At 39.9% G+C, this 26,628-nt stretch overlaps 1 protein-coding gene across 3 annotated transcripts in view; it reads left to right on the top strand.

Moving 5' to 3' along the window:
- The window catches only part of NMNAT2 (nicotinamide nucleotide adenylyltransferase 2), a 221,413-nt gene that overhangs the window by 251 nt on the left and 194,534 nt on the right, over positions 1 to 26,628 (top strand). Inside the window, exons 2-3 of one of the 3 annotated variants that reach the window (XM_040263835.1) lie at positions 2,635 to 2,767; positions 4,239 to 4,322. In XM_040263835.1, coding sequence (XP_040119769.1) covers positions 4,300 to 4,322 — 23 coding nt within the window. In that variant the 5' untranslated portion in view covers positions 2,635 to 2,767; positions 4,239 to 4,299. Of the gene's footprint in view, positions 1 to 2,634; positions 2,768 to 4,238; positions 4,323 to 26,628 lie in introns of those variants that run through there. The other 2 variants (XM_040263837.1, XM_040263836.1) reach the window with 2 other exon arrangements.

Raw genomic sequence — 26,628 nt, forward strand, 5'->3', positions numbered from 1 at the left:
CAGCGGCGCCGGTCCCTCCGGGTGATTTCCGCCTCTCTGTAGCGCTCCCTCTTGGGATCAGTTAGCCGTGCGGCGCCTGTGCGGCTGCTGAATGGCCCAGTGGAGGCGCTTGGCGGCTTCCGGCCAACCCACCCCGCTCCTCCCGCGCGAGGGGGCAACCCCAGCCTCACCGGGAACATCGAGCCCAAATCAATCGGGAGTTACACTCAAAGTCTTCCCCCGTCTTTCCACTCCGTCCGATTTCGCTCTTCCTTTTTTCCTTTCCTCCACTCTTCCCGACCGGAAACGCCGCCTCTTCCTCTTAAAGTTCCGGCCCCCAGCCCCTCGTCTCCGGTCCGCCGTCGCGCCCTAAAGTGACGCTAAGGACCCCCTCCTCTTTTCTAGGGCCCCTCCCTCTGCACGCTGGGATACTGTTGGAGGGGTTAGGGTGGAGCCCAGGGATGGAGAGAAAAGAAACCAATCGGATTGGATAAGCAGCTGCCAAGGCAACTGGAGGCTGTAGCTGCATTGTCATAGTAACCAATGTGTGCAGGCTGACCCTCCCTTGGCTTAGTGGATTCCCCGAAAAGTGCCTAGGGTTTCCCCTCGGCTTCCCTTCCATCTTAAAGGCCTCCCCCAGGTTGGGAATCGGGTAGTTCTCCAGAGCAGTGAGGTTCATTTTCTCCTCCCTTTCCCTTTCCCGCAGCGATGGGGGAGATCCCGAGGCATTCACCATGGGCTTTTCCACCCGCCTGCGGGCGGGAACCGCCTCCATAGTTTTCCTCTCCTTGACGGACGCGGGGAGGGCCGGGCCTACGAAAAAGATGCCCGGCCTGAAGGCTGGTGGGCGGCGGGCTGGAGCAGACAGGGCGAGGCGGCGGCGCTAGGCTGCGAGGCGGGCCAGGGGTTTCCCCATCACCGGGAGAGTTCTGGGAGGCGGGGTCCCGCCAGGACGGGGTCCCTGAGGGAGGAGAACGGCACACGACTGCCGAGATCCCTCTTCTGCCGACTGGGACATCCGACTTTCCCCAGCGGACGGCCCCTCACAGAAGTCCCCCAGACCCCACCCCACAATCGCCCTCGGCCACGGAGCCTCCTCGGGAGTTCCCCGCGCGGCCTTCACGAGCCATCTCCTGCCTCGAGGAGGCCGGAGTGGGGGTGGGAACTCATCTCGGAAGGCTGACAAGTGGTTTTTCCAGCACTTAGGGCAGGGGGGACACGGTGCGAAGTTCAGGGCCGCCACCCCTCGGAGAGGCCTCCTCCCCCCAGTGGGAGTCCCCCTTGCTCATCAACAGCAGACGCCCCATTTCCTTTCTGCCCTTCAAAGTTCCTCCTTCTGTCGCGTGTCGGCAGTGTTTTAGAACTCGTCACTATGTATCTTTCGGGTTGGAGAGGAACGCAGTGGGTAAGATAGTGTCAAGAAAAACAGATACTTGCGCGAAGTTCCAATGAAAGGTTTCTAGGAAATGGATTTTCATTCTTAGACCCAATCTTTTTGAATGGTTATTATGTGTATTTTATCTCAGGTTTGAGGCAAAAAAGAAAAAACACAGCGACGAATGGGTTCTTCATAATATGGAGTGTGGAAGTACCTGGAGAAGTTATCCTAGTGATTTGAAAGAATTATTTAGCATTTTACAAATTATATTTTCCATTGGTATTATGGAGCTGTCCCAAAGTACTTTAGGATGTGTAACGGGTAAACCCTTCTAGGAATGCCGGCCTCATTTCATGGTTAAAATCAGAATTTTAAGGGGCTATTTACTTTTGACTCGGGATACCTGATCCTTTCATGCTGGGTGAAGAGCCACTGTCAAAATCCTATTAAAAGACTGGACCAATGTCTATGTGTACGTTTGGAGGAAATGAAAGTGTAAGCTGCTTCAAGTTAAATCCCAAGGAGAGATTATCATTAACGAAATAGAAACTGAACTATGCCCCCTTGTGCTGCAAGCGTCTACTGTGATGTGGTGCGACACGCGGTTTGATTGCAGCTGTACAATGTCCCCTATCGTCCCTCCTCCCACCGAGAGGCCGCCCACTCATGGGAAAGAGAGACACCTAGTGAAAGATTGTTCTCATCTCTGGTTTAGAGTCCGACTTTTCTTCAACCTGCGAGCCCAAGGATGGAGATTACTGCTACATAGTACCGAAAACCGGTGGCTCAGCGGTAAAGAATCTGCCTGCCAATGCAGGAGACATAAAGAGACATGGCTTCGATCCTGGGTCGGGAAAATCTCCTGGAGGAGGGAATAGCAACCCACTTTAGTATTCTTGCCCGGAGAATACCATGGACAGAGGAGCCTGGCGGTCTGCAGACCACAGGTCGCAGAGTCGGAAGCGACTGAGCATGTAGGCACACAGTACCTAAAATACCATAGATTTCCATTCTGAAATTTATTGGTTAATTTTTTAAAAGATCTTAGCCAGAATAAAAATTTTTTATTATGTAAAATAACCACCCCCTTAGTAATTATCATAATAGCACCTTTTATGTCTGTGGCTCCTATGTCCAGTCAACAGTATATGGGCACATAACAAGCAATCTAGAAAAATACTAGTATCTTCTCATTTTGAAAACTGGGATCAGAAAAATGCATCTTTTTGTTGTGTTGTTTGTTTAATAAACATTACTGAGCATTTATTATATTCCAGACACTGTCTAGGTTACCATGGATACCACTGTGGAAGAGACATGTTCCCTGTCTGGGAGGAACCCACCTTTTGGTAGAGATACCAGAGAATAGAGATGTGATTTGGATGCAATATTATGAGTGCGGCAGTTAAGGTAAGAAGAAAGTGCTTTAAGTGTGCTGATGAAGTTCAGACATATAAGCCATCTTTGTATTTTATAGCAGCTTTCCTAAGAATTTTTCAAGACTCTTCAGTAGCTTTAGTGTCTCAACAAACCAGATAGAAGAGTAACATTTACACTTTACAGATTATAGAACATTGATACCCATCTTGAAAGTAACTTTAAAGTCAATAGGATTCAGAAAGATTATGATCCAAGTTTATATATTGCTTAACGTACATTTTCCAATTTCATCTCTTTCTACTAGCCCCCATCAACAGGTTTGTAGAATACAAGCATCTTCCTGCAATATTATTCACCTTGTTCCCCCTTGCCGAAAAAGGTTACATTGAAACTAAAAGAAATTATAGAAGACAAGCTGTTTCATTTTGTTTCATCCTACCTAATCTTAAGTTTTTCACTTTATGCCTAAGTGATTTGATGGAAAAATCATAAGCTAGCAGATTTGAGTGCATCCCAAGTCTGCCATCTCAGTCTGTGAACTTCAGTTTTTTCCTTGATTAAAGGAAACATTACCTATAGAGGCTTTCTGTAAACTTTAATGATAACTGTATGCGTATATGGTGGCTCACCTGGGGTCGCACAGAGTTGGACACAACTGAAGCGACTTAGCAGCAGCAGCAGCAGCTGGTAAAGAATCCACCTGCAATGTGGGAAACCTGGGTTAAATCCCTGGGTTGGGAAGATCCTCTGACGAAAGGAACAGCTGCCCACTCCAGTATTCTGGCCTGGAGAATCCCATAGACTGTATAGTTCATGGGGTCACAAAGTTGAACACAACTGAGTGACTTTCACTTTTTACTTTCATGAATATATGAGTGCCTGACGTCCAACACTGGCATTTGATGAATGTTTTTGACTTGTTGCTCTTTTATCAAGCTAAAACTACTAATATAGAGCTACTGCAGCATAAAATTATTTTTTAAAAAAATAGGTTATCCAGTCTTTGTCTATAATACTCATAAATCTGGCCACACACCCAAATTAATTCTCATTCAGTGCTAGAAGATAGATTTCTTTGTCCTCGACTCTGATTACAGAAAAGAATACAGTATCAGGACATTGTGAGTCACATTCCAGAGGGTTGAAACTTTAAAAAAAACAAACAAACAACTTTTATCATTAAAAACAGCTTAATATAATCACACTTATGCCCAAGTAAATAGAGTGGCCAGTTTTCAACCAGACACCAAGTACTTGCTAAGAAGCTACTCTTAACATTCCTATTGAATTTACTCAGAGCTTTGGTAACCTGATAATTAATATATAGCAAGCCTCCTCCCTTTTACTAATAATACACATCTCACCTATTCCATGAACCCTTAACAAGTACTAAGTTATTTTGATAATTAACCTACATGTTCTGATTGTTTACAAATCTTGTGTACAATAGATACTTCATAAATGTGTTTCTATTTTGATGAAAATGATTTGTCAATTGCAGTACTCAAGGACACAAAGTATAGGAAGCTGGCCCGTGTTCTCTTCAGTACCACACCTCAGACATGGAACTAAGTGATTCAATCAAGTGAGTAATTCGTTCTCTTCAAATAGTGAGTCGGATACAAGTTGATTGAACTCACTCGCAGCCTTTCTCAAACAGTTCATTTATTTCTCAAACACTGTAAATTTATTCACTCATTTCCAAGAAGGAGTCACTGAGCCTCCAGAACAGTCAGGAAGCATTGCAGTTCAAGATTTAAGAGGCGAAACTTCTGGTTTGGGAGACAGTGAGATGGCAGCAGTAGTCAGAGCTTGCTCTCTCCTCCTTCACTCTCCTAATAATTTCTAGAGGAAACCCTATTAATCTTCAAGAATTCCTCTTAACTCCCAGTAAGAAAACACTTCTACTAAAGAACTACACTTTAAAATCCTGTCTGCTGTTTTCATGGATGTAGACCATCTGGAGAAGACAGGAAGAAATGCCCATAGGGAAGACTGAAGAGTATCAGAAAAGAAAATTAAAACCTTGGCCTCTTATACTTTATGTTGTCCAAAGGCCTTTGTGTTCATGGATTTCTTTACTACTCCAAGAACAGTACTATGGAAACCAGCATGGGGTCCCTAGTCTAAAATCAATGTATTTCATGTCAAAATATGTTGTATTACCCAGAAGCTGCCTTTTTTTTTTTTCTTAAAACACCCAAATAAAAGGAAAACAATTTTTTTCACTATTTTATAGTCACCTCTTTCCTTATATCTGGAGCACAGTCAACTATTTTTGAGCATGGAGAATGTGAAACGGATACTGTCATAATCTGCTCTTCTTCAAAACCATAGGAAACCACACATGTGCACACATGCTCATACACGCATGCACACAGTCCTCTCTTCCCTGCCTCTCTTATTTTACCACTTCCATTTTCAGTTGAAGTTAAAATCTGATACAGATGAAAAGCAAAGCAGCTCACGATATGCATTTGTTACTTCAAGGCTTACTATGGATAGGTACCCAAGTACAATTCTGCTTTGCTTAACTATCCTAGGATGTTTTCTATTCACAGAAAAATTCTACATGTTATAAACCGAGATAGTTTGTCTCGTATTTATAAAAATTCTTAATATCATTGGATTACAAGATATGAGAGCATGTCCCAGAAGAAATTAGTGAATTAATATATTCTTATAGTCTATATTTTAGCCATGTTAATCTTTAAAGTTTTTATTTTAAATTATTGGCTTGAATTTTCCATTGGCTTTCTATCATTCTTAGAATAAAGTCCCCAGTCCTTAGGATGACCTACATGATCTGGTCCTTGCCTGCCTTTTCTCTAACATTTCCTGAAGTCAGCACTTTAGCCACAGTGACCTTCCTTTAGGTCCTTAAATAAGTGGTATTCTGTTCTACTCAGAGCCTTTACACCAGCTGTTTCCTTATTTATATAACTTTTCTCCCTTCTTATGCTTCAAGCCTAAACTGGAACATCTTTGGAAAAGTCTTCCCTGCCCCACACCCCATCAAGCTAGGTTAGCTGTACCTACTACATACTCCCGTAGCACCCTGCCCGTCTTCTTTGTGGCATTTGTCATATTTGTAATTCTTTATTCAATGTCTGTTGCCTTCAGTTGGTTATAAACTCTGTAAGTGTAGACACTACCTGTTTTTTGCTTGCTGCTGTTTATCACTCCCCCAGCAGGTTGCCTGATACAAGGATGCTCATAAATGTTTGTCAAATCAATCAATCTTGAGAAAATTGTGAAATTTGGACCCTGACTTTTCATATAAATGCTTAAAATTCCTGACCACCTTTCTATGGAATATTGAAGTCTAAGCAATATGAGAAACATTACTAAGCAATAAGAGAAGAAATTTTCTGGGCCTTCAGCCTGTCTGAGAAATTGAAATTACTAAATGTAATTTACTTAGGCAGCTAGTAAAGAGCACACTTATAAGATTTATGGATAACTCATCAATTATCTAACAGCAAAAGTCTCATACTTCAATGTAGGAAAAAGGTCTTTGGTATCCAAACTACTTTTATTTAACTTTTATATTTTCTACTTTAGGGATAGGGGAACCAGTTAATCCTCTTATCATGTGGCAAAAGAAAAGCACACTTCTGGGGAAGATGGCAAGAGAGAAGACAGGCAATCAGCTAGGTTGGAAATAGGATAGAAAATTTAGATGTAAAAAATCAGAAAATTGAGTCAGAGTATAGAACAGAAAACTCAGTGGTCTTTATATTGCTCACTAGAAAGATGTTTATAAATTCTGGCATTATTATTGTTATTTTTTTCTCCTGTAATAGAATAGGGCTAAATAAATTTAATGTATGTTTCCTAAGGAGAGGGTCATATACAATTTCAAAGTAAATGAGATATTTATAATATATTTAAGCTATATTTCTAGAGACAGGCATGTTATCTAAGTTCATGGTGGCTCAGTGGTAAAGAATCTGCCTACAATGCAGGAGATGTGGGTTTGATCCCTGGGTCAAGGAGATCCCTGGAAAAGGAAATGGCAACCCACTCTGGTATTTTTGCCAAAAAAATCCCATGGACAGAGAAGCCTTGTGGGCCACAGTCCACAGGGTCTCAGAAGAGTTGGAAACAACTTAGTGACTAAACAGCTAGCGACCAAACATCTAGATAATGCACCTAGCAACGTCAGGCACTTGGTAGGCAATCAGCAGGTGGTGCTGCTCTTGTTACACATACTCAACTTCACATTCTAAATAACGTAGATTTAAAAAAAAATAATGTTGTAAAATTGCATTTGGAGAGAGAGAGGTACACAGCATGCTGCCTTAAAACTCTATGACCAGCTATATCACGTGACCAAGTGTAAACTGCCAAGAGAGAAAACAGCTTTCATCTACCTACAGAGGATGTCTCAGTTCATTACGAGTTTTATATTTGAATGAGATGAGGTCCAAGTTCTGTCAAAACTGAAGAGGATAAGGAGGCTTAGAAGGAGCAAAGCCACCTGTTTGTGCTTTCCCTGCCCTCTTTCACACTGACATTTCTGGAAGGCTCTCTGGCTCACTCTCCCATTGTCTTGCTCTCTCTCAGCCAGTGGCTGTGAGCTTTCCTTTATGGTATCCAAAGTGATCTGACCCTTTGTCCAAGAAGACGTTCAAGGGTTTAGTTCTTGAAAAATAACCCTGTGGTAAACTTATAAGGCATGCCACCTCTTGGAATACCAACATTTCCAAAATGTAGGCAGCAGTGGCCTAGATGTTACAGAAGGTAATCAGCTTGTAGAAAGCAAAGTTGAAGTCCTTTTTTCTGTATTTGTTGGACAGCTAAATTGTAGCATTATAGTGCAATAGGAATTTTAGGTAAAGACATTAGAGTCCACAGGGCGTGGTCAACTGATGATTCATTCCTATCTTTCTCTGCTCTTTAAAGACAAATCTCAACCAATCTTTTACTTCTCAGAGCCTTAATCTGGGTGTATTTAATACTAAAGAGAAAGCTTAATGAGTTATGGATCCTCTAGAATTTTAGTGTTTAATTATTTATCCAGTTTCTTCATTCACTCAATCCTCAAAAGCATATTGAGAATTTTCTGTGTGTTGGGTCATATGCTAGTCACTGGGGTGCAAATGTGAACAATACAGTCTTGCTCTCAAGGGTTTAAAGCTTAGAGGAGAATTATGGGGCAGTTGTGGTATAGAGTGATAAAACTTTTCGAGGTCTTTGGAACCATTCCATCTTGAGATCAGGTGCAGACAGACATGCAATCAGATGGTCCTTAAGTGTTCCAGTCAGCTTCAAAGTCTTTCAGAATGAAGTTTTGCAGAGTTAACTTTTTCAAATTCTATTTCCCAGAAGGAAAAGGAACATTCACAATTCAGCTACCAGAAGAGTGATGGCAAACCACAGCTAGAAGTATTCTAGGCTAAAACGTGGCTAAAGGATGCAACCTTTGTAATTCTATGTCACAGTTGCATTTAGGTTAATATGGCTTATACAAGTTATATACTATAGTAGATGTAAAGTCTAACTGTGACGTAGACTTGCACAGAAAATGGCCAAAAACACAATACTAAGAGCAGTTATTTCTGTGAGGCAAATTATTTATGGGAGGCTTCTATTGATCTCCCACCAACCAAAAAGTAAAGTAGATTTTATTGTGGTGGTGGTTGCTATTGTTGCTAGGAGTTTCATTGTTTGTCATTGTTTTTAAAGAATGTCTGGACTCTGCCAAGTTACGGAAGCCTAAGAGTAATGTGGAAACTGAATAGGAGATAGATTAAAAATAAATGTAATAGCTTTTTGCATACTGGTGATTAAAAAAAAAACCTTATTAGAGGCCATTGCCAAAGACATGTCCTAAGGCTCACTGCAACACAATATCAGGTACTGATATTTTTGTACAAAAGTTGACGCAGGTGATCATCTTTGAATACATCATTGCTGACCTTTGGCAATTCTGGATCTACTGGGAACCATCACAGCCTGAGAAGGATGAAATGCCCTAGATGGGATTCACAAAGGATCATTTTATATAATAAAAGTCTAACATTAAACCTTTACTGAACATTTTTGCCTTCTCTTCTCTTTAGAATTCTCTTCTCATCCCTCAACTTTAGGTCACACCTGACCCCTCCCAGTTGTATAACAACTTGCATTTCCTCATTTCTCTGGAATGTGACCAGTCAGGAAACTCAGCATTTGCTTTGCTCTTTTTTTTCCTAGTGAAAAAGAGAAAGATAGGGAGGAAAACTGAATTGAGAAAGAAGCAAGAGCATGGAAAGAGAAAAGGGAAATTATAAAGTCTGGAGGAAGCGAAAGAAGAGATGGATGAGCAAAGAACCACATTACCTGGTAGTAGTAATAGTTGTTAGACCCTTACCTATTAGAATCTACTTTCTGTGAGACTCTAAGAAATGACTAGATCCCCAGTCCAAATTAAAAACAAGAAAGGAACTTGGCAACCTCTGAAATATACTTTCAGACCCAGTGATCTCTATCTGCTGAATGGGACATCTCTGATTCTTGCTGTCTGACAAGTTCAAGATGTTTTCCATTTAATGATCCTTTTTGAGGCTGGTACAGACCATGAGAAACTTTATATTGCCATTTTAAAAGTTGATATTCCCCAAAACAAAATATATCATTTGATTTTTTTTTTAATTAATTAATTTATTTATTTTTAATTTTTACTTTACAATTCTGTATTGGTTTTGGCATAGATTGACATGAATCCACCACAGGTGTACATGCGTTCTTTGGGTTGTTGTGTTTTCATTTTCATTAGTTTCTATGCATATTTTGATTTCTTTTTTGATTTCTTCTGTGATTTGTTGGTTATTCAGAAGCGTGTTGTTCAGCCTCCATATGTTGGAATTTTTAATAGGTTTCCTCCTGTAATTGAGATCTAATCTTAGTGCATTATGGTCAGAAAAGATGCTTGGAATGATTTCAATTTTTTTGAATTTATCAAGGTTATATTTATGGCCCAGGATGTGATCTATCCTCGAGAAGGTTCCATGAGCACTTGAGAAAAAGGTGAAATTCATTGTTTTGGGGTGAAATGTCCTATAGATATCAATTAGGTCTAACTGGTCTAATGTATCATTTAAAGTTTGCGTTTCTTTGTTAATTTTCTGTTTAGTTGATCTGTCCATATGTGTGAGTGGGGTATTAAAGTCTCCCACTATTATTGTGTTGTTGTTAATTTCCCCTTTCATACTTGTTAGCATTTGTCCTACATATTGCAGTGCTCCCATATTGGGTGCATATATATTTATAATTGTTATATCTTCTTCTTGGATTGATCCTTTGATCATTATGTAGTGGCCTTCTTTGTCTCTTTTCACAGCCTTTGTTTTAAAGTCTATTTTATCGGATATGAGTATTGCCACTCCTGCTTTCTTTTGGTCTCTATTTGCATGGAATATCTTTTTCCAGCCCTTCACTTTCAGTCTGTATGTGTCCCTTGTTTTGAGCTGGGTCTCTTGTAAGCAGCATATAGAGGGTTCTTGTTTTTGTATCCAATCGGCCAGTCTTTGCCTTTTGGTTGGGGCATTCAATCCATTTACGTTTAAGGTAATTATTGATAAGTATGATCCCATTGCCATTTGTTTTATTATTTTGGGTTCGGGTTTATACTCCCTTTTTGTGTTTCCTGTCTAGAGAATATCCTTTAGAATTTGTTGGAGAGCTGGTTTGGTGGTGCTGAATTCTCTCAGCTTTTGCTTGTCTGTAAAGCTTTTGATTTCTCCTTCGTATTTGAATGAGATCCTTGCTGGGTATAGTAATCTGGGCTGTAGGTTATTTTCTTTCATCACTTTAAGTATGTCTTGCCATTCCCTCCTGGCCTGAAGAGTTTCTATTGAGAGATCAGCTGTTATCCTTATGGGAATCCCCTTGTGTGTTATTTGTTGTTTTTCCCTTGCTGCTTTTAATAGTTGTTCTTTGTGTTTGATCTTTGTTAATTTGATTAATATGTGTCTTGGGGTGTTTTGCCTTGGGTTTATCCTATTTGGAACTCTCTGGGTTTCTTGGACTTGGGTGATTATTTCCTTCCCCATTTTAGGGAAGTTTTCAACTATTATCTCCTCAAGGATTTTCTCATGGTCTTTCTTTTTGTCTTCTTCTTCTGGGACTCCTATAATTCGAATGTTGGAGCGTTTCATATTGTCCTGGAGGTCTCTGAGATTGTCCTCATTTCTTTTAATTCGTTTTTCTTTTTTCCTCTCTGATTCATTTATTTCTACCATTCTATCTTCTATTTCACTAATCCTATCTTCTGCCTCCGTTATTCTATTATTTGTTGCCTCCAGAGTGTTTCTGATCTCATTTATTGCGTTATTCATTGTATATTGACTCTTTTTTATTTCTTCTAAGTCCTTGTTGAACCTTTCTTGCATCTTCTCAATCCTTGTCTCTAGGGTATTTATCTGTGATTCCATTTTGACTTCAAGATTTTGGATCATTTTCACTATCAATATTCGGAATTCTTTCTCAGGTAGATTCCCTATCTCTTCCTCTTTTGTCTGGTTTGGTGGGCATTTCTCCTGCTCCTTTACCTGTTGGGTATTCCTCTGTCCCTTCATCTTGGTTATATTGCTGCGTTTGGAATGGCCTTTTTATATTCTGGTAATTTGTGGAATTCTCTTTATTGTGGAGCTTCCTCACTGTGGGTGGGGTTGTATCAGTGGCTTGTCAAGGTTTCCTGGTTAGGGAGGCTTGTGTTGGAGGTCTGGTGGGTGGAGCTGGGTTTCTTCTCTCTGGAGTGCAGTGGAGTGACCAGTAATGGGTTATGAGACGTCTAAAGTTTTGGATTAACTTTGAACTGCCTGTATATTGAAGCTCAGGGGTGTGTTCCTGTGTTGCTGGAGAATTTGTGTGATATGTCTTGCTCTGGAACTTGTTGGCCCTTGGGTGGAGCTTTGTTTCAGTGTAGGTTTGGAGGCATTTGATGAGCTCCTATTGCTTAATGTTCCCTGAATTCAGGAGTTCTCTGATGTTCTCAAGCTTTGGACTTAAGCCTCCTGCTTCTGGTTTTCAGTTTTATTTTTACGGTGGTCTCTAGACTTCTCCATCTATACAGCACCAATGATATAGCATCTAGGCTAAAGATGAAAGGTTTCTCCACGTTGAGGGGCATCCAGAGAGGTTCACTGTTTTTGAAGACAATGATCTGCTTTTCTGGTTGCCTGATGTCCTCTGCCTGCATTCAGAGGTTGTTTTGTGGAGTTTGCTCCGCGTTGAAATGATCTTTTGAGGAATTTGTGAGGGAGAAAGTGGTCTTCCCTTCCTATTCCTCCGCCATCTTAGGACCCCCTCTCCTATCATTTGAATTTAGCCTGCAGGTACAATGTGGAATATTACCCTTCTCTTACCTCTTACGCATGTAATGGTGAAAGCACCATGTAAGTACAGAGTAGTGCAGTCCAAACAGTTGCTAAAACCACTAGACACTCTGCTGAAAATCCTCTTTTTCCCCTCAGGTGGTTTTAAGATCACCTGGAACCTTGTAATTAAATCTGACACTCTCTTGTAAGTTTTTCATTCTTTTAAGCTTTCTGTTCTGTTGGGTAATACTAATCATGTTTCCTTTACCAAAACAATTTTTACTTTGACTCCAATGACACTTTAATTTTTTTTTTTTAATTTTAGTACCTTAACCTTATCTTTAATTCATTATACTGTTATGGTTCTAGTGATACATAATAAACACTTGGCTATAAATCCATAAATGGAAACATAATGACAGGACTTGGTCACTTCTTGGATGTGAGCACTGGAGAGAAAGAAATCCAGGAGACTCCAGGTTTCTGCTTGAGAAACTAGATGAAAATAGAAATCATAAGAGAAGAAATAGTTTGGAGTGATGTGTGGATATGAAGATAATGAATTTTTATGGACATGTTAAACTGGAGTGGTCTGGAGTTGAGAGATCTTGTAATCTGGAGAACTTGAAAGAAATCTGACTAGAGTTGTAAATTTGGGAGTCATCAACATGTAGATGTAACTGAAGATACTTGAGTGGTTTCAAAAAGCTTGTCTATAAAGTAAGAGAGCTAGGAGAGATTTTGTCTTACAGAGAGGTGAGAGCCTTCAGCAGAAAGGATCCAGGATAGAAAAATAAGAGATAAAAGAGGGGCTGAGGAGATAGGAAATGCGGCTTCTAAAGAAATGGGAAGAGAGACTTTCAGGACACAAAGGCAGAGATGGAAATCTTTTTTCTGATAGAATAATAATGAGATGGCAAATTATGGAGTTTCTCCCCCCAGCCCCAATATTTTCTTTTATCCCTTGCCCTCTAGGATTTTAAAACTTCAGGTTATAAAATCACATAGATTCTGAAGAATCAAGACAAAGACTGATTATTTAAGGGCAAGGCTTTCAGCATCAGAATATATTAAAAGTTCTTCAAATTGATATATACAGAAAATCAGAGAGGAGAGCAAGAAACAAAGGGACTTTGTACTCTGCCTCCCTTCATCCCAAGTCAGAATCCCGAGGAGACTTACAGAGATTCTGAATAGGTTTTTGACATTTGAGAACAGAGGAAACCTCAGTCCCCATTACTGAATAAAGCCAAAGAAGGTAGCAAGACCACAGAATTCCTCACATCCAGAAAGGCAGAGGAAAATAGTCAAAATGGTATTGTGAGTGATGCTTTGAATGTCCACATCTTCTCCAAGAACTCCAGTCACAAAACATTTTCTTTTTTAAATTAAAAAATGTCTCTGGGTTCAGTCACAAGAGAATCATCTCTAGGTATCAGAAGTAAAAAGCAGCACCACTAGTTTAGTGAACCTACAGCTGTGGCCCTGATGGTCTTCTAGGTCTGGAAGCAAGTAGAAGTTGGCTGGGAGTTTGAATTCCTCAGAGTAGTGGGGATCAACAGCATCCTGTATAGGGTATGGCACCTTAGTCAGGCGCACTGTGAAACAGGGATTTGGGAAAACCTTCCAAATGGTTTCCACCCTGACCTAGAGTTTTTAAAAAATGAACAAAGCAAGCCCCGGCTTGTCTGCAGTGGTGAAAGGAAGAAGAGAAATCAGGGCACCCCGTCTGCTTGCTTTCCTGCCTGACAGACAGATCTGCTATCTTCTCCGGTATCTCTGAGGGTCAGGAGGCCTGAGATACCTAGTTCTGGACAAAGGGTTTTCCAGATCTACCTGGAGGCTACACTGAAGTGTGTGCATGCTTAGCCGTGTCCAACTCCTGCAACCCCATGGACCATAGCCCACCAGGTTCCTCTGTCCATGGGATTCTTCAGGCAAGAATACTAGAGTAGGTTGTCATTCCCTTCTCCAGGGGATCTTCCCGACCCAGGGATTGAACCCAGGTCTCCTGCATTATAGGCAGATTCTTTACCATCCGCTTTTATTTCAAAACCTTTAGAAAATTCTCAGTGTATATTGTGTCTCCAAATATGACTTCCACCATACTGTTTATTCTCTTCTTAAAACTACTGATTAGATGCATGTTTCATGAATTCTGTGCGTTTCTGTGAAACAAACCTTTCTAAAACACAGTGGCATAAAACAATAACCACCTTATTAATCTCCAAGGTTCTGTGTGATAGGAATTTGGATAGGTACTTCAGGGATAGCTAGACTCTGCTTCATGATGTTCAGGGTGTCAGATGAGAAGACGTGACCAGCTGGTGATCATTTGAATAGCTGGGTTTTTTTGGTTCACGTATCTAGGCTACAGTGAGCAAGGCAGAACTCTACTGGAACTATAAGGTGGGATGCCTACACATGACTTCTCTGTGAGGTCTGAATTTCCTCACAATGTAGTATGATTTCCTCATGCTAGTCATACTATTTAATGGCAACTCAGAGCTCCAATAGTGACTGTTCCAGAAAATGAGGCAAAAGCTATATAATAAGACTTTGATTATCTAGGCTCAGAAATCATATAATATCCCTTCGACCTTACTTGGGCTTCCCAGGTGACTCAGATGGTAAAGAGTCTGCCTGCAGTGTAGGAGATGCAAGAGATGTGGGTTCAATCCCTGGGTTGGGAAGGTCCCCTGGAGGAGAGCATGGCAACCCACTCCAGTATTCTTGCCTGGAGAAGCCCCATGGTCAGAGGAGCCTGGTGGGCTACAGTCCTTGGGGTTGCAAAGAGTCAGACAACGAATGAGCCACTAAGCACACAATAAGCCTGCCCAGATGGGAGGAATGCAGGGGCTAGACCCACCTCTTAATAGAAGGCACATCAAAGAATTTGTGGCTGCAATTTTAAACTACCGCAATACAGTTCAAAATAGATTTGTATTCTGCATGAATTCCTTAATCTTCCAATTCAGTAATCCTTTCTTAGTTAACTGGATGAGAGTAATCCCTTTACAATGTGTGTGTATATTAGATCATCACAATGTACACTTTAAATGTCTTATGATTTTGTCAATTAAAGCTCTAACAAAACTAAAAAAATTCGTTCTCTGTGTTTAGAGTTTATCTCATTGAATATTTTTTAATCAAATGTTTATTTCTCTGTTTAGTTATTTTTCATATTCCTCTTTACTTAAATCACATCTTCTGTATTTGTCTCTTAAGCTTTGGGTTCTTTTTTTTTTTCAGTTTTTTTTTTTTTTATTTCTTTGAATTTATTTATTGTAAAGTCAGTGTAAGATTACTTGCCAATATGGACTTCTTTTCCAGTGGAAATGGATCATCTTCAGGGAACAGAGATTTAAACAATATTTTTAAAATTATAGTCGATTTACAATGTTGTGTTAATTTCACATGTAATGGCACCCCACTCCAGTACTCTTGCCTGGGAAATCCCATGGATGGAGGAGCCTGGTGGGCTGCAGTCCATGCGGTTGCTAAGAGTCGGACACGACTGAGTGACTTCACTTTCATTTTTCACTTTCCACTTTGATGCATTGGAGAAGGAAATGGCAACCCACTCCAGTGTTCTTGCCTGGAGAATCCCAGGGACAGGGGAGCCTGCTGGGCTGCCATCTGTGGGGTCGCACAGAGTCAGATACGACTGATGCGACTTGGTAGTACAGCAAAATGATTGTCTTATTTTTTTTTTTTTCAGATTTTTTTTTCCAGTATAGGTTGTTACAAGATTTTGAATTAAATGTCAATGCTTTACTGTAGAATGCTCTACAGTAAGGACCTTGTTGTATATCTACTTTATATATAGTAGTGTGTATCTGTTAATCCCAAACTCTCAATTTACTCCTCCTCCCCTTTCTCCTTTGGTAACCATAAGTTTGTTTTCTATGTCTGTGAGTCTATTTCTGTTTTGTAAATAAGTTTTGTACCATTTTTTAAGATTTCACATATAAGTGATACCATATATTTGTCTTTCTCTGTATGACTTATTTTACTTAGTGTGATAATCTCTAGGTAAATTCATGTTTCTGCAAATGGTAATGCTTCATTCTTTTTATGGCTGAGTACTATTCTTTTGTATATGTACACCATATTCTTTATCCATTCATCTGTTGATCCAGATGTTGAGGTTGCTTCTGTGTCTTGGCTATTGTAAATAGTGCTATGAACATTGGGATGCATGTCTTTCTGAATTAGCGTTTTTGTGTTTTCTGGATATATGCCCAGGAGTGGATCATATAATAAGTATATTTTTAGTTTTTTAAGGAACCTCTATACTGTTTTGCATAGTAGCTGTACCTGTTTAACATTCCCACTAACAGTATAGGAGCGTTCACTTTTCTCCATACCCTCTCCAGCATTTATTATTTGTAAAATTTTTGATGATGGCCATTCTGACCAGTGCTAGGTGATACCTCATTGTAGTTTTGATTGGCACTTCTCTCTCATTTTTTATTTGCATTAGCAATATTGAACATCTTTTTATGTGCTTGTAGTTACTCCTTGGAAGGAAAGTTATGATCAACCTAGATAGCATATTCAAAAGCAGAGATATTACTTTGCCAACAAAGGTCCGTCTAGTCAAGGCTATGGTTTTTCCAGTGGTCATGTATGGATGTGAAGAAAGCTGAGTGCTGAAGAATTGATGCTTTTGAACTGTGGTGTTGGAGAAGACTCTTAAGAGTCCCTTGGACTGCAAGGAGATCCAACCAGTCCATCCTAAAGAAGATCAGTCCTGGGTGTTCACTGGAAGAACTGATGCTAAAGCTGAAACTCCAATACTTTGGCCACCTCATGCGAAGAGTTGACTCATTGGAAAAGACCCTGATGCTGGGAGGGACTGGGGGCAGGAGGAGAAGGGGACGACAGAGGATGAGATGGCTGGATGGCATCACTGACTCAATGGACATGAGTCTGACTGAATTCCGGGAGCTGGTGATAGACAGGGAGGCCTGGTGTTCTGCGATTCAGGGGTTCACAAAGAGTCAGACACGACTGAGCAACTGAACTGAACTGAGGCCATCTGTATGTCTTCTTTGGAGAATAATATTATATACCTACGTATATAAAAACCCTCTACCTAACAAATAGAGAATTCACGCTCTTAAAAACATTTTAAAAATTTGACCAGGCTAGATATTTTAATGAATTACTATAGTATAGACCACATTCTCTGATCAGAATTTAGTTAAATTAGAAATTCTCATATGTTTGAATACTTAAAAACACATTCCTGAATAACGATTTAAATAAAATTTACACACCACTTAGGGAAGAATAACAAAGAAAATGGGCTTTCCTGGTGGCTCAGTGGTAAAGAGTCTGCCTGCAGTGCAGGAGACAGAGTAGACGTGGGTTCATTCCCTAGGTTGGGAAGATCCCCTGGAGGAGGAAATGGCAACCCACTCCAGTATTCTTGCCTGGAAAATCCCATGGACAGTTGAGCCCGATGGGCTACAGTCCATAAGGTCGCAAAAAGTCAGATGCAGCTGAGTGAGCACAACAACAACAGCAAAGAAAAATACATGGTAAACCTTGGCTAATGCAGCACCTTGAGAACAAGCGCTTTAAATTAACCTGACTTGGGGGGTGGAGTGAGGCTCAAGAGGGAAGGGATACATGTATACATATGGTTGGTTCATTTTGTTGTACAGCAAAAACTAACATAACATTGAAAAACAATTATATTCTAATAATAATATTTTTACAGATGAAGTTAATAAAACATATTATAAAATAAAAAAGTCTAAAAAATACTTGAGTAATGCAGGTAAATTGAAGGAAATTTATGGCATTAAATGCACTTATTAAAAATTATTTCAAATGAATGAGCTAAGCATCCACTTCAAGAACCTGGGAAGTGAATAGAGTCAGCGTCCCCAAAATACAACTGATCAGTGAATCCAAACTTGATTCTTTGAGAAGACCAATAAAATACATTTCTAGCAAGCCACACTGAAGAGAAGATAGGATAAATAAACAATATTATTTTTTCAAATAATAGAATTTTTTGAATAAAAAATTCAAAAGGGGACATAATTAGAGATTTAGTAGAGATTAAGAATATCATTGTTTATGCTATACAATTTATAATACTAAGCAGCTTTATGTGAATAAATTGAAAACTGAGGTAAAACCTACAATTTACCAGAAGAGCATAAATTTATTTAAGAAGAAATAGAAAATCTGAATAAATCAATAATCAACAAAATAGATCAGTAGTCCAAAGTCTCCCAACCCGTCCTTATATCCGTTGCCAAATAAACAATGCCAGATGGTTTTATAGGTAAGTTTTACCATATTTAATGGAACAGACAATCCCGTACTCTATAACTGTTCCAGACAATAGAAGTAAAGATGGTCCAGCTTATTTCATGAAGTTACTACTAAGCTGTTAACACCAAAATAGAAAAACTCTGCAAGCAAAGGAAATTATAGATGAATCTCATTTTTTTAACATTGTAATGAAAAGTAATTAGAAAATCAAATCTAGAAGTATATTCAAAGCAATACATCAGGCAAAAATAAAGTTTACCTCAAATATAGATGTGGCTCAGTGGTAAAGAATCTGCCTGCAATGCAGGAGATGCAGGTTCAATCCCTGGGTGGGGAAGATCTCCTGGAGAAGGATATGGCAACCCACTCCAGTATTCTTGCCTGGGAAATCTCACAGACGGAGGAGCCTGACAGGCTGCAGTCCGTGGGGTCTCAAAGACTTGGACGTGACTTAGTGACTAAACAACAACAATAATTTTAAGTGCATCTGTAATCTGTTTATTATCAGATTAAAGAAAAGGCCCATATGCTTATCTCAGTGGCTACAAAAAAGCATTAAAATGTCAAGAACTATAAAAACAAAATCCCTTACATAACAAAAAATATTATACCGAGTCTATAACGAACATCATATTTAATTATGAGACTAGAAAAGTATTCCCATTAAATTCGAGAACATGACACGCCTGCTATAACCTCTGTAATTAAACATAATACTACCAGTTCTACTTCTTTATATTAAAGAGGAGAAAAAAAAGGTGCATTCATTAGCAAGGAAGAGAGCAAAATATTTGCGGGTATCATTTTTTTAAGTAGAATCTCCAAGAAGCTGTTCAAGGAAAAAAAAAAAAAAGCTTAGCCTAAGTGTTCAGCAGCCTTGCTAAATCACAATCAATGTGAAAAATCAATATCAATTCTATATACCTAATAGAAAATCCATACACCTATGTAATGATGGAGTGGTAGTGGTGGTGGTAAACACCCATTTACAATTGCGATAGAAATAATAAGATGCTCAGGAATAAATCTTACAAAAATGTGCAAGATCTTTATGGCTAAAATACCTAAAATGCCAAATGGCAAAAAAAGAAAGATTTTAATAAAAATTATGTCATACTAAATTCACAGAAAAATCAATACCTTAAATATTATGATACTTCACAATTAAATGGAATTTCAAAGTCCTAACAAAACTTTTTGTGGAATTTGACAAACTAATTCTAAAGATAATTATAAAGAGAAGAGGTCTAGAAAGAGCCAAGAAAATTCTAGAAGCCCAAGGAAGTGTGATTTTTTTCCTCTAGATAGGAAGATTCCTCATAGAGCTACAGTAAGTAGATGAAGCAGTGTTGTAATACAAAGGAGAGCGCTGAAGTAGACACAAGTGCGTGTGGGACCTTGGCATATGATAGAGGAAACATTAGAGAATTTGAGGGCTACTGACTTTCTGTACTGAAAGAGATTAGATCACTATCTCATACCTTATGCCAGCAGTTCTCAAAATTTTTGGTCTCAGAACTCATTTACACTGTTAAAAATTATTGAAGATGTCAGAGGTTTTGTTTATGTGGGTTGTATCTGTTGATATTTACTATATGCTATGATCTGAATGTGTCCTCCCAAAATTCCTGTGTTGAAATCCTAACTGATGGCCTTAGTAGGTGGGGCCCTATGAGAGGTGATTAGGTCAGGGGGTGGAGCTTTCCTGGATGAATTTAGTGTTCTTGTAAGAGATCCCACAAAGCTTTATATAGCCCCTTCCTCAATGTGAAAATACAGTGAAAAGCCTGTGACCAGAAAGAGGGGCCTCAAGCAATCATGTTAGCACCCTGACTTCAAATTTCCAGCCTCCAGAACTGTGAGCAATAAATGTTTGCTCTTTATGAGCTACCCAGTCTGGGATATTTTATTATAACAGCCTGAACCAACTAAGACACTATATTAGAAATCAAAATTAAGAAATGTGTAAAACACATGAACAGATAAGCACACATTCCATTAGCCATCAGAGTGATGGCATCATCACGTCATGTAGCCCCTGGAAAACTCCCCTGCTCAATGAGAAAATGAGAATGAAAAAAAGTAAATACTGTCTTAATATTATTACAAAAAAATTTTGGTCTTCCAAGTCTCCTAACAAAGTCTTGGGGAACCCCGGGGTATCCCCATACCACTGTTTGAGAACCATGGCTCTAAACTAAACTCCAGATGAATTAAGGATCTAAAACTGGGACAAAATAAAAATTTTATAACTATTGAAAGAAATTATAGGTGAACACATTATGGCCACAGGGGAAGAAAAGATTATTTAAGTGTTAGTCAAAAGCACAAATTATAATAAAGGAAAAGCTTTATAAATTTGAATACTCCAAACTTAATACGTGTGTTTGATAAAATATCTCATGTGTGTTTATGTGTGTTAGTTGTCATTTGTGTCTGACTGTTTGCGACCCCATGAACTGTAGCCTGCTGGGCTCCACTGTCCATGGGTTTCTCCAGGCAAGAATACTGGAGTTGGTTGCCAATTCCCTTCTCCAGGGGATCTTCCCAAGCCAGGGATTGAACTCAGGTCTCCTGCATTGCAGGCAGATTCTTTACCACCTGAGGCACCAGAGAAGCTCAAAATATCTCACACACAGTATTAAAAGGAAAGCCACATGAACTCAGGTCTCCTGCATTGCAGGCAGATTCTTTACCACCTGAGGCACCAGAGAAGCTCAGAATATTTCACACACAGTATTAAAAGAAAAGCCACAGTCTGGGTGAAAATAGTTGTAGCATATCTATGAAACAAAGGATTAATATTCACACAATATAAATTTCTTATATAAATAAGAGAAAGACAATCTAACAGAAAAATATGGGGAAAGAAAATATGCGCAACCTTCCTAGTAATTTGAGAAATACAAATTAAAGAGTCCATCAGATTGGGAACCATTTCTAAATTTCACAATACCAAGTGTTGACTATTAGTTATATGGAAGCGAGAAATCTTACCTACTGCTGGTGGAAGTGTAAATTGGTAAGGCCACTTAGGAGAGCAATTTAGAAATGCCTTGCCCAGTTGAAAATGTGCACATCCTATGATCCAAAACTCCACCTCCAGATACATAATTTAAGAGAAATTGTGAAAAATGCAATGAGTTAATAACATTAACTCATTGATTGAATAAATATTTATCAAGTTCCTACTTGAACCCAGAATGATAGTAGGCTTTGGGAATACAAAAGTGGACAACGCTGCTCTCAAGAAACTAAGTGAAACTGGCATTTATGGAGATATATAGATTAGATATAGAGATATAGATATTTTGTAAGTATTAAATATAAAATATCTATATTTTATAGAATAGTCTGTATCAGTTCAAACAGGACTGAGTACTCTGAAGCAAAATTTAGCAGGATGAAAGGATGGGTGCTGGAGGTGCTATTTTAGGAAGGATGGACAGGGAAGACCTTCCTGAGAAGGTGAATTTGAGGAAAGAGAAATGAGGGAAGAAGGTCTATGTTTAAGGTCTGAGAAAGTACATTTCAGGAAGGAAAGCATGGCAAACACAAATTCTCTGAAGCAGAAATGACTTGGAATACTGGAAGAAAGAAGCCCTGAGGTAAAGTGGAATTAGTGTGTGGGGTTCGGTAGAAAACTAGTGTAGCAGTGGGAGAGAGACGGTGGTTGCGGCTTGTCTAAAAGTGTCGAGAGGGCTTCCCTGGCGGCTCCGTGGTTGAGAATCTTGCCAGTGTAGGAGACACGGGTTGGATCCATGATCCAGGAAGATCCCACGTGCTGTGGAGCAACTAAGCCCAGTGCAGCACCGCTATTGAGCCTGTCCTCCAGCCCAGGAGCCACAGCTCCCGAGCCCTTGTGCCCCATCTACTGAAGCCCGCGCACCTGGAACCCACGCTCCACAAGAGAAGCCGGTGCAATGAGAAGCCGACGCACCGTAACTAGCAAGCAGCCCCAGCTCACAACTAGAGAAGCGCCTGCACAGCAACGAAGACCCCACACAGCCAGAAATAAAGCATTGAGAAACGATTGGATTCAGGATACAGAGCAGACAGCTTGGTGATGGGGATTCGAGGTGTGAGGGAGAAGGTTCAAGGCCGACTGAGGTTTTTGGCAAATGTGCCTGGTGAAGCCATTTACAAAGATAGAAATAATAAAGGAGTAGCAGGTGGTGAAAGGAGGCAGGAAAGGATAGTCACTACAGTATTGTTGGTGTTAAAAAACCACTGGAAATACCCTCAAGGATGAATGGCTCAAGTGCAGACAAAGTAGGGTATATTCATTTGATGAAATACTATACAGAAGTATCAGTACATGAATGAGTCTAAACAATACTCTGCAATATCAAATTGCAGAATTTTATATTCAGTATGATACTATTTGTAAACTTTTAAAATACAGATACCAGATATTGTTTTTGGCTGTAAATATATCAAGCAAAAGCATAGCAACATGGACTAGATTTGTGCCAAACTGATGTTACTGGTTGTCTCTGGGGAACAAGGGAGATAGGGAGTGAAGATGGGAAGGGCACATAGGGGACTTCCCCTTTACTGAAGTAGAGTGACATTTGCTCATTTTGGATGATAAGTACATGGATGATTTATATTATCGAATGTACTTTTTAAAAAAACTTTTCTATTTTGTATTGGGATATAGCTGATTAACAGGGCTTCCCAGGTGGTGCCGGTGGTAAAGAACCCACCTGCTGATGCAGGAGACATAAGAGACACGAGTTAGATCCCTGGGTTGGGAAGATCCCCTGGAGGAGGGCGTGGCAACCCACTCCAGTATTCTTGCCTGGAGAATCCCATGGACAGAGGAGCCTGGTGGACTGCAGTCCGTGGAGTCACAAAGAGTCCGATATGACTGAAGCTTCTTGGCACCACCGCATAGCCGATGAACAATGATGTGATAGTTTCAGGGGAACAGCGAAGGGACTCGGTCATACATGTACCTGCATCCATTCTCCCTCTCTCCCCTCCCATCCAGGCTGCCACATAACATTGAGCAGAGTCCCTTGTGCTCTAGAGTAGGTCCTTATTGGTTAACCATTTAAAACATAGCAGTGTGTACATGTCCGTCCCAAGCTCCCTAACTATTCCTTCCCCCTATCCTTCCCCACAGCAACCATGAATTTATCAAATGTACTTTTTAAAATGTGTTTTCATGGAAGAAGGGCAAAGAAAGACTGACCAGTGTCTAGGAAGACAGGCCCAAGCCAGTCCCATGCTTCAGTGGAGTGACCTTAGTAGCACTTAAAAGCTTGAATGAACTGATGACCCAACAGCACCCAGCATGGACTGACAGATAAGGGTGATCCACTGGCTGCCAGTGCTATTAAGACAGTGACTGCCGTCTACATCCCATGGACCCCAAACCATGTCCACACCTGACCCCAGCTCACAGCATAAATGCAACACCCAAACTGAAATTTAGATCCAACCCAGAGAAAGGGAGAAGATTGACCTAGGTTATATTTCTGCCAATGTCAGGATAGAGATTGAGTTTATGCTGAATTTTTTTAAAATTTACTTTTAATTGGAGGATAATTGCTTTACAAGATTGTGTTAGTCTCTGCCATACATCAACATGAATAAGCCATAGACACAGTATGTCCCCTCCCTCCGGAACCTCCCTCCCACCTCCTACCCCATCCCACTCCTCTCGGTTATCACAGAGCACCTGATTTGAGCTCCCTGCATCATACAGCAAATTTCCACTGGCTCTCTATTTTGCATATGGTAATGTGTATGTTTCGGTGCTACTCTCAATTCACTCCACCCTCTTCTTCCCCCACTGTGTCCAAATGTCTGTTCTCTATGTCTGTATCTCCATTGCTGCCCTGCCAATAGGTTCATCAGTGCCATCTTTCTACACTCCATATATATGTGTTAATATGTGATATTTGTTTTTCTCTTTCTGACTCACTTCACTCTGTACAATAGGCTCTGGGTTCATCTACCTCATTGAAGTGAAGTGAAGTGAAATTCACTCCGTTGTGTCCGACTCTTTGCAACCCCATGAACTGTACTGTCCGTGGAATTCTCCAGGTCAGAATACTGGAGTGGGCAGCCATTCCCTTCTCCAGGGGGATCTTCCCAACCCAGGGATCAAACCCAGGTCTCCTGCATTGCAGGTGGATTCTTTACCAGCTGAGCCACCAAGAAAGCCCATTTACCTCACGAGGACTGACTCAAATGTGCTCTTTTTATGGCTGAGTAATATTCCACTGTCTCTATATACCACAACTTCTTTATCCCTTCATCCGTCGATGGATATTTAGGTTGCTTCCACGTCCTAACTGTTGTAAATAGTGCTGCAGCGAACACTGGGGTACCTGCGTCTCTTTCAATTATGGCTTTCTTAGGGTATATGCCCAGTAGAGGGATTGCTGGGTCATATGGTACTTCTATGCCTAGTTTTTAAAGGAATCTCCATATTATTCTCCATAGTGGCTCATTTTTATGTTAGGAAAGAAGAAAGCAAGGGTGGATAGTGATGTAAATGAATTTCTCATTGAGGAGAAGAGTGGGTTGTCTTGGGTTGGGAAAGGCAGGGGAGGTGGCCTGATGCCTTGAGAGAGTAAGTGTGGCGAGAATAATGGAACAAGGTAACTGGAAGGCCAGGAGCTGTGGTTCTGGAGAGAGGTGTTCAATTTATAGTATGTGAGGCTGAATGGCTCCAACTGAGTGTGACTATAGGACTCGGAGAAGGAAGGTGGAAACAGCTGGGATCGCCTTCCTTTTCTCCTGACTTATATTTGGTGATGTATAAAAGAAAGGGTTGTCTCTTTATTTTGTATACTGTAATTGTGAATGGGCTGGTGGCTAAAATATTCTGCTCATTGTTTAATATTTCATGTATCTGCAGAGTTACAGAAATCAGAGAGTCATGAAATTAGAAAACCCTGGAGAGATGGTAGTCTTCCTTTCCACTGCCTCCAAAGTGTCAAGGCCAGCATTATGTATATGTAAGGACATCTTAGTATAAAAAGTCTAACTTTTTGAGGCAACCTACTTAAATATCAATCACTTTTGATTTAAGGTAAGTTAATCATTTTAATCTAATACCTCTCTGCTTAGGAACAAATTCTTGAGTTCAGTAAGATGAGAAATTCTGTCTCAAATTACAAATGGAAAAGATAAGTAAATGCCCTTTATTTTACACTTATCCTGAGTTGTGACTTCTCTATCGTTGGATCTCAAGTTATAAAAATAGGTACAGTTCTTCCCCAATCAAATTGTCAAAGGTCAAAACATTTGATAAAATACTGATTTAATACAGATTTAAGGAAGTAACTGCTCCTATGTAGTTGATGAGTATATAGGGATAAAGAGCAATTGGGAAATATCTTTCCAAAGTAAAAATGTACATACCCATGGACACAAATTCCATTTCTAGGTGTTTATTCAGTGAGTCTATTAATTCAATGTTGTGAATAATATGAAAGATTGGCAACATTATATCTTTCAATAGAATCATGAGATAAAATAACCCAGGCATTCAGTGAACACCACACAGTGATTAAATAACCAAGGCACTAGCTCTCCATGTACTGATATGGAAGAATATGATATATTGATATGTGAAAAAAATCAAGGTAGACAGCAGGATGTATATTATGCTAGCATCTATCTCTTTTGTTGGCTATGAGGGGTACTCCATTTCTTTTAAGGGATTCTTGCCCACAGCAATAGATACAATAGTCATCTCAATTAAATTCACCCATTCCGGTCCATTTTAGTTCACTGATTCCTAAGATGTCAATATTCACTCTTGCCATCTCCTGCTTGATCACATCCAATTTACCTTGATTCGTGGACCTCACGTTACAGGTGCCTATGCAGTATTGTTCTTTACAGCATCAGACTTGACTTTTACCTAGATAAACCAAGACAAACCTAGAGAGCACACCTGAACCTGGTGAAAAACCTGGACAGCATATTAAAAAGCAGAGACATTACTTTGCTGACAAAGGTCTGTATAGTCAAAGCTATGGTTTTTCCAGTAGTCATGTACAGATGCTGAGAGCTGGATCATAAAGCAGGCTGGGCAGCCAAGAATTGATGCTTTCAAATTCTGGGTCTATAGAAAACTCTTGAGAGTCCCTCAGATTTCAAGATCAAACTAGTTAATTATAAAAGAAGTCAACCCTGAATCTTTATTGGAAGGACTGTTGCTAAAGCTCCAATACTTTGGCTACCTGATGCCAAAAGCTGACTCACTGGGAAAGACCCTGATGCTGGCTAAGATTGAAGGCAAAAGGAGAACAACTTGGCAGA

This window comes from Oryx dammah, unplaced genomic scaffold (assembly GCF_014754425.2).
Source record: "Oryx dammah isolate SB20612 unplaced genomic scaffold, SCBI_Odam_1.1 HiC_scaffold_21, whole genome shotgun sequence".
Taxonomy (NCBI): Eukaryota; Metazoa; Chordata; class Mammalia; order Artiodactyla; family Bovidae; genus Oryx; species Oryx dammah.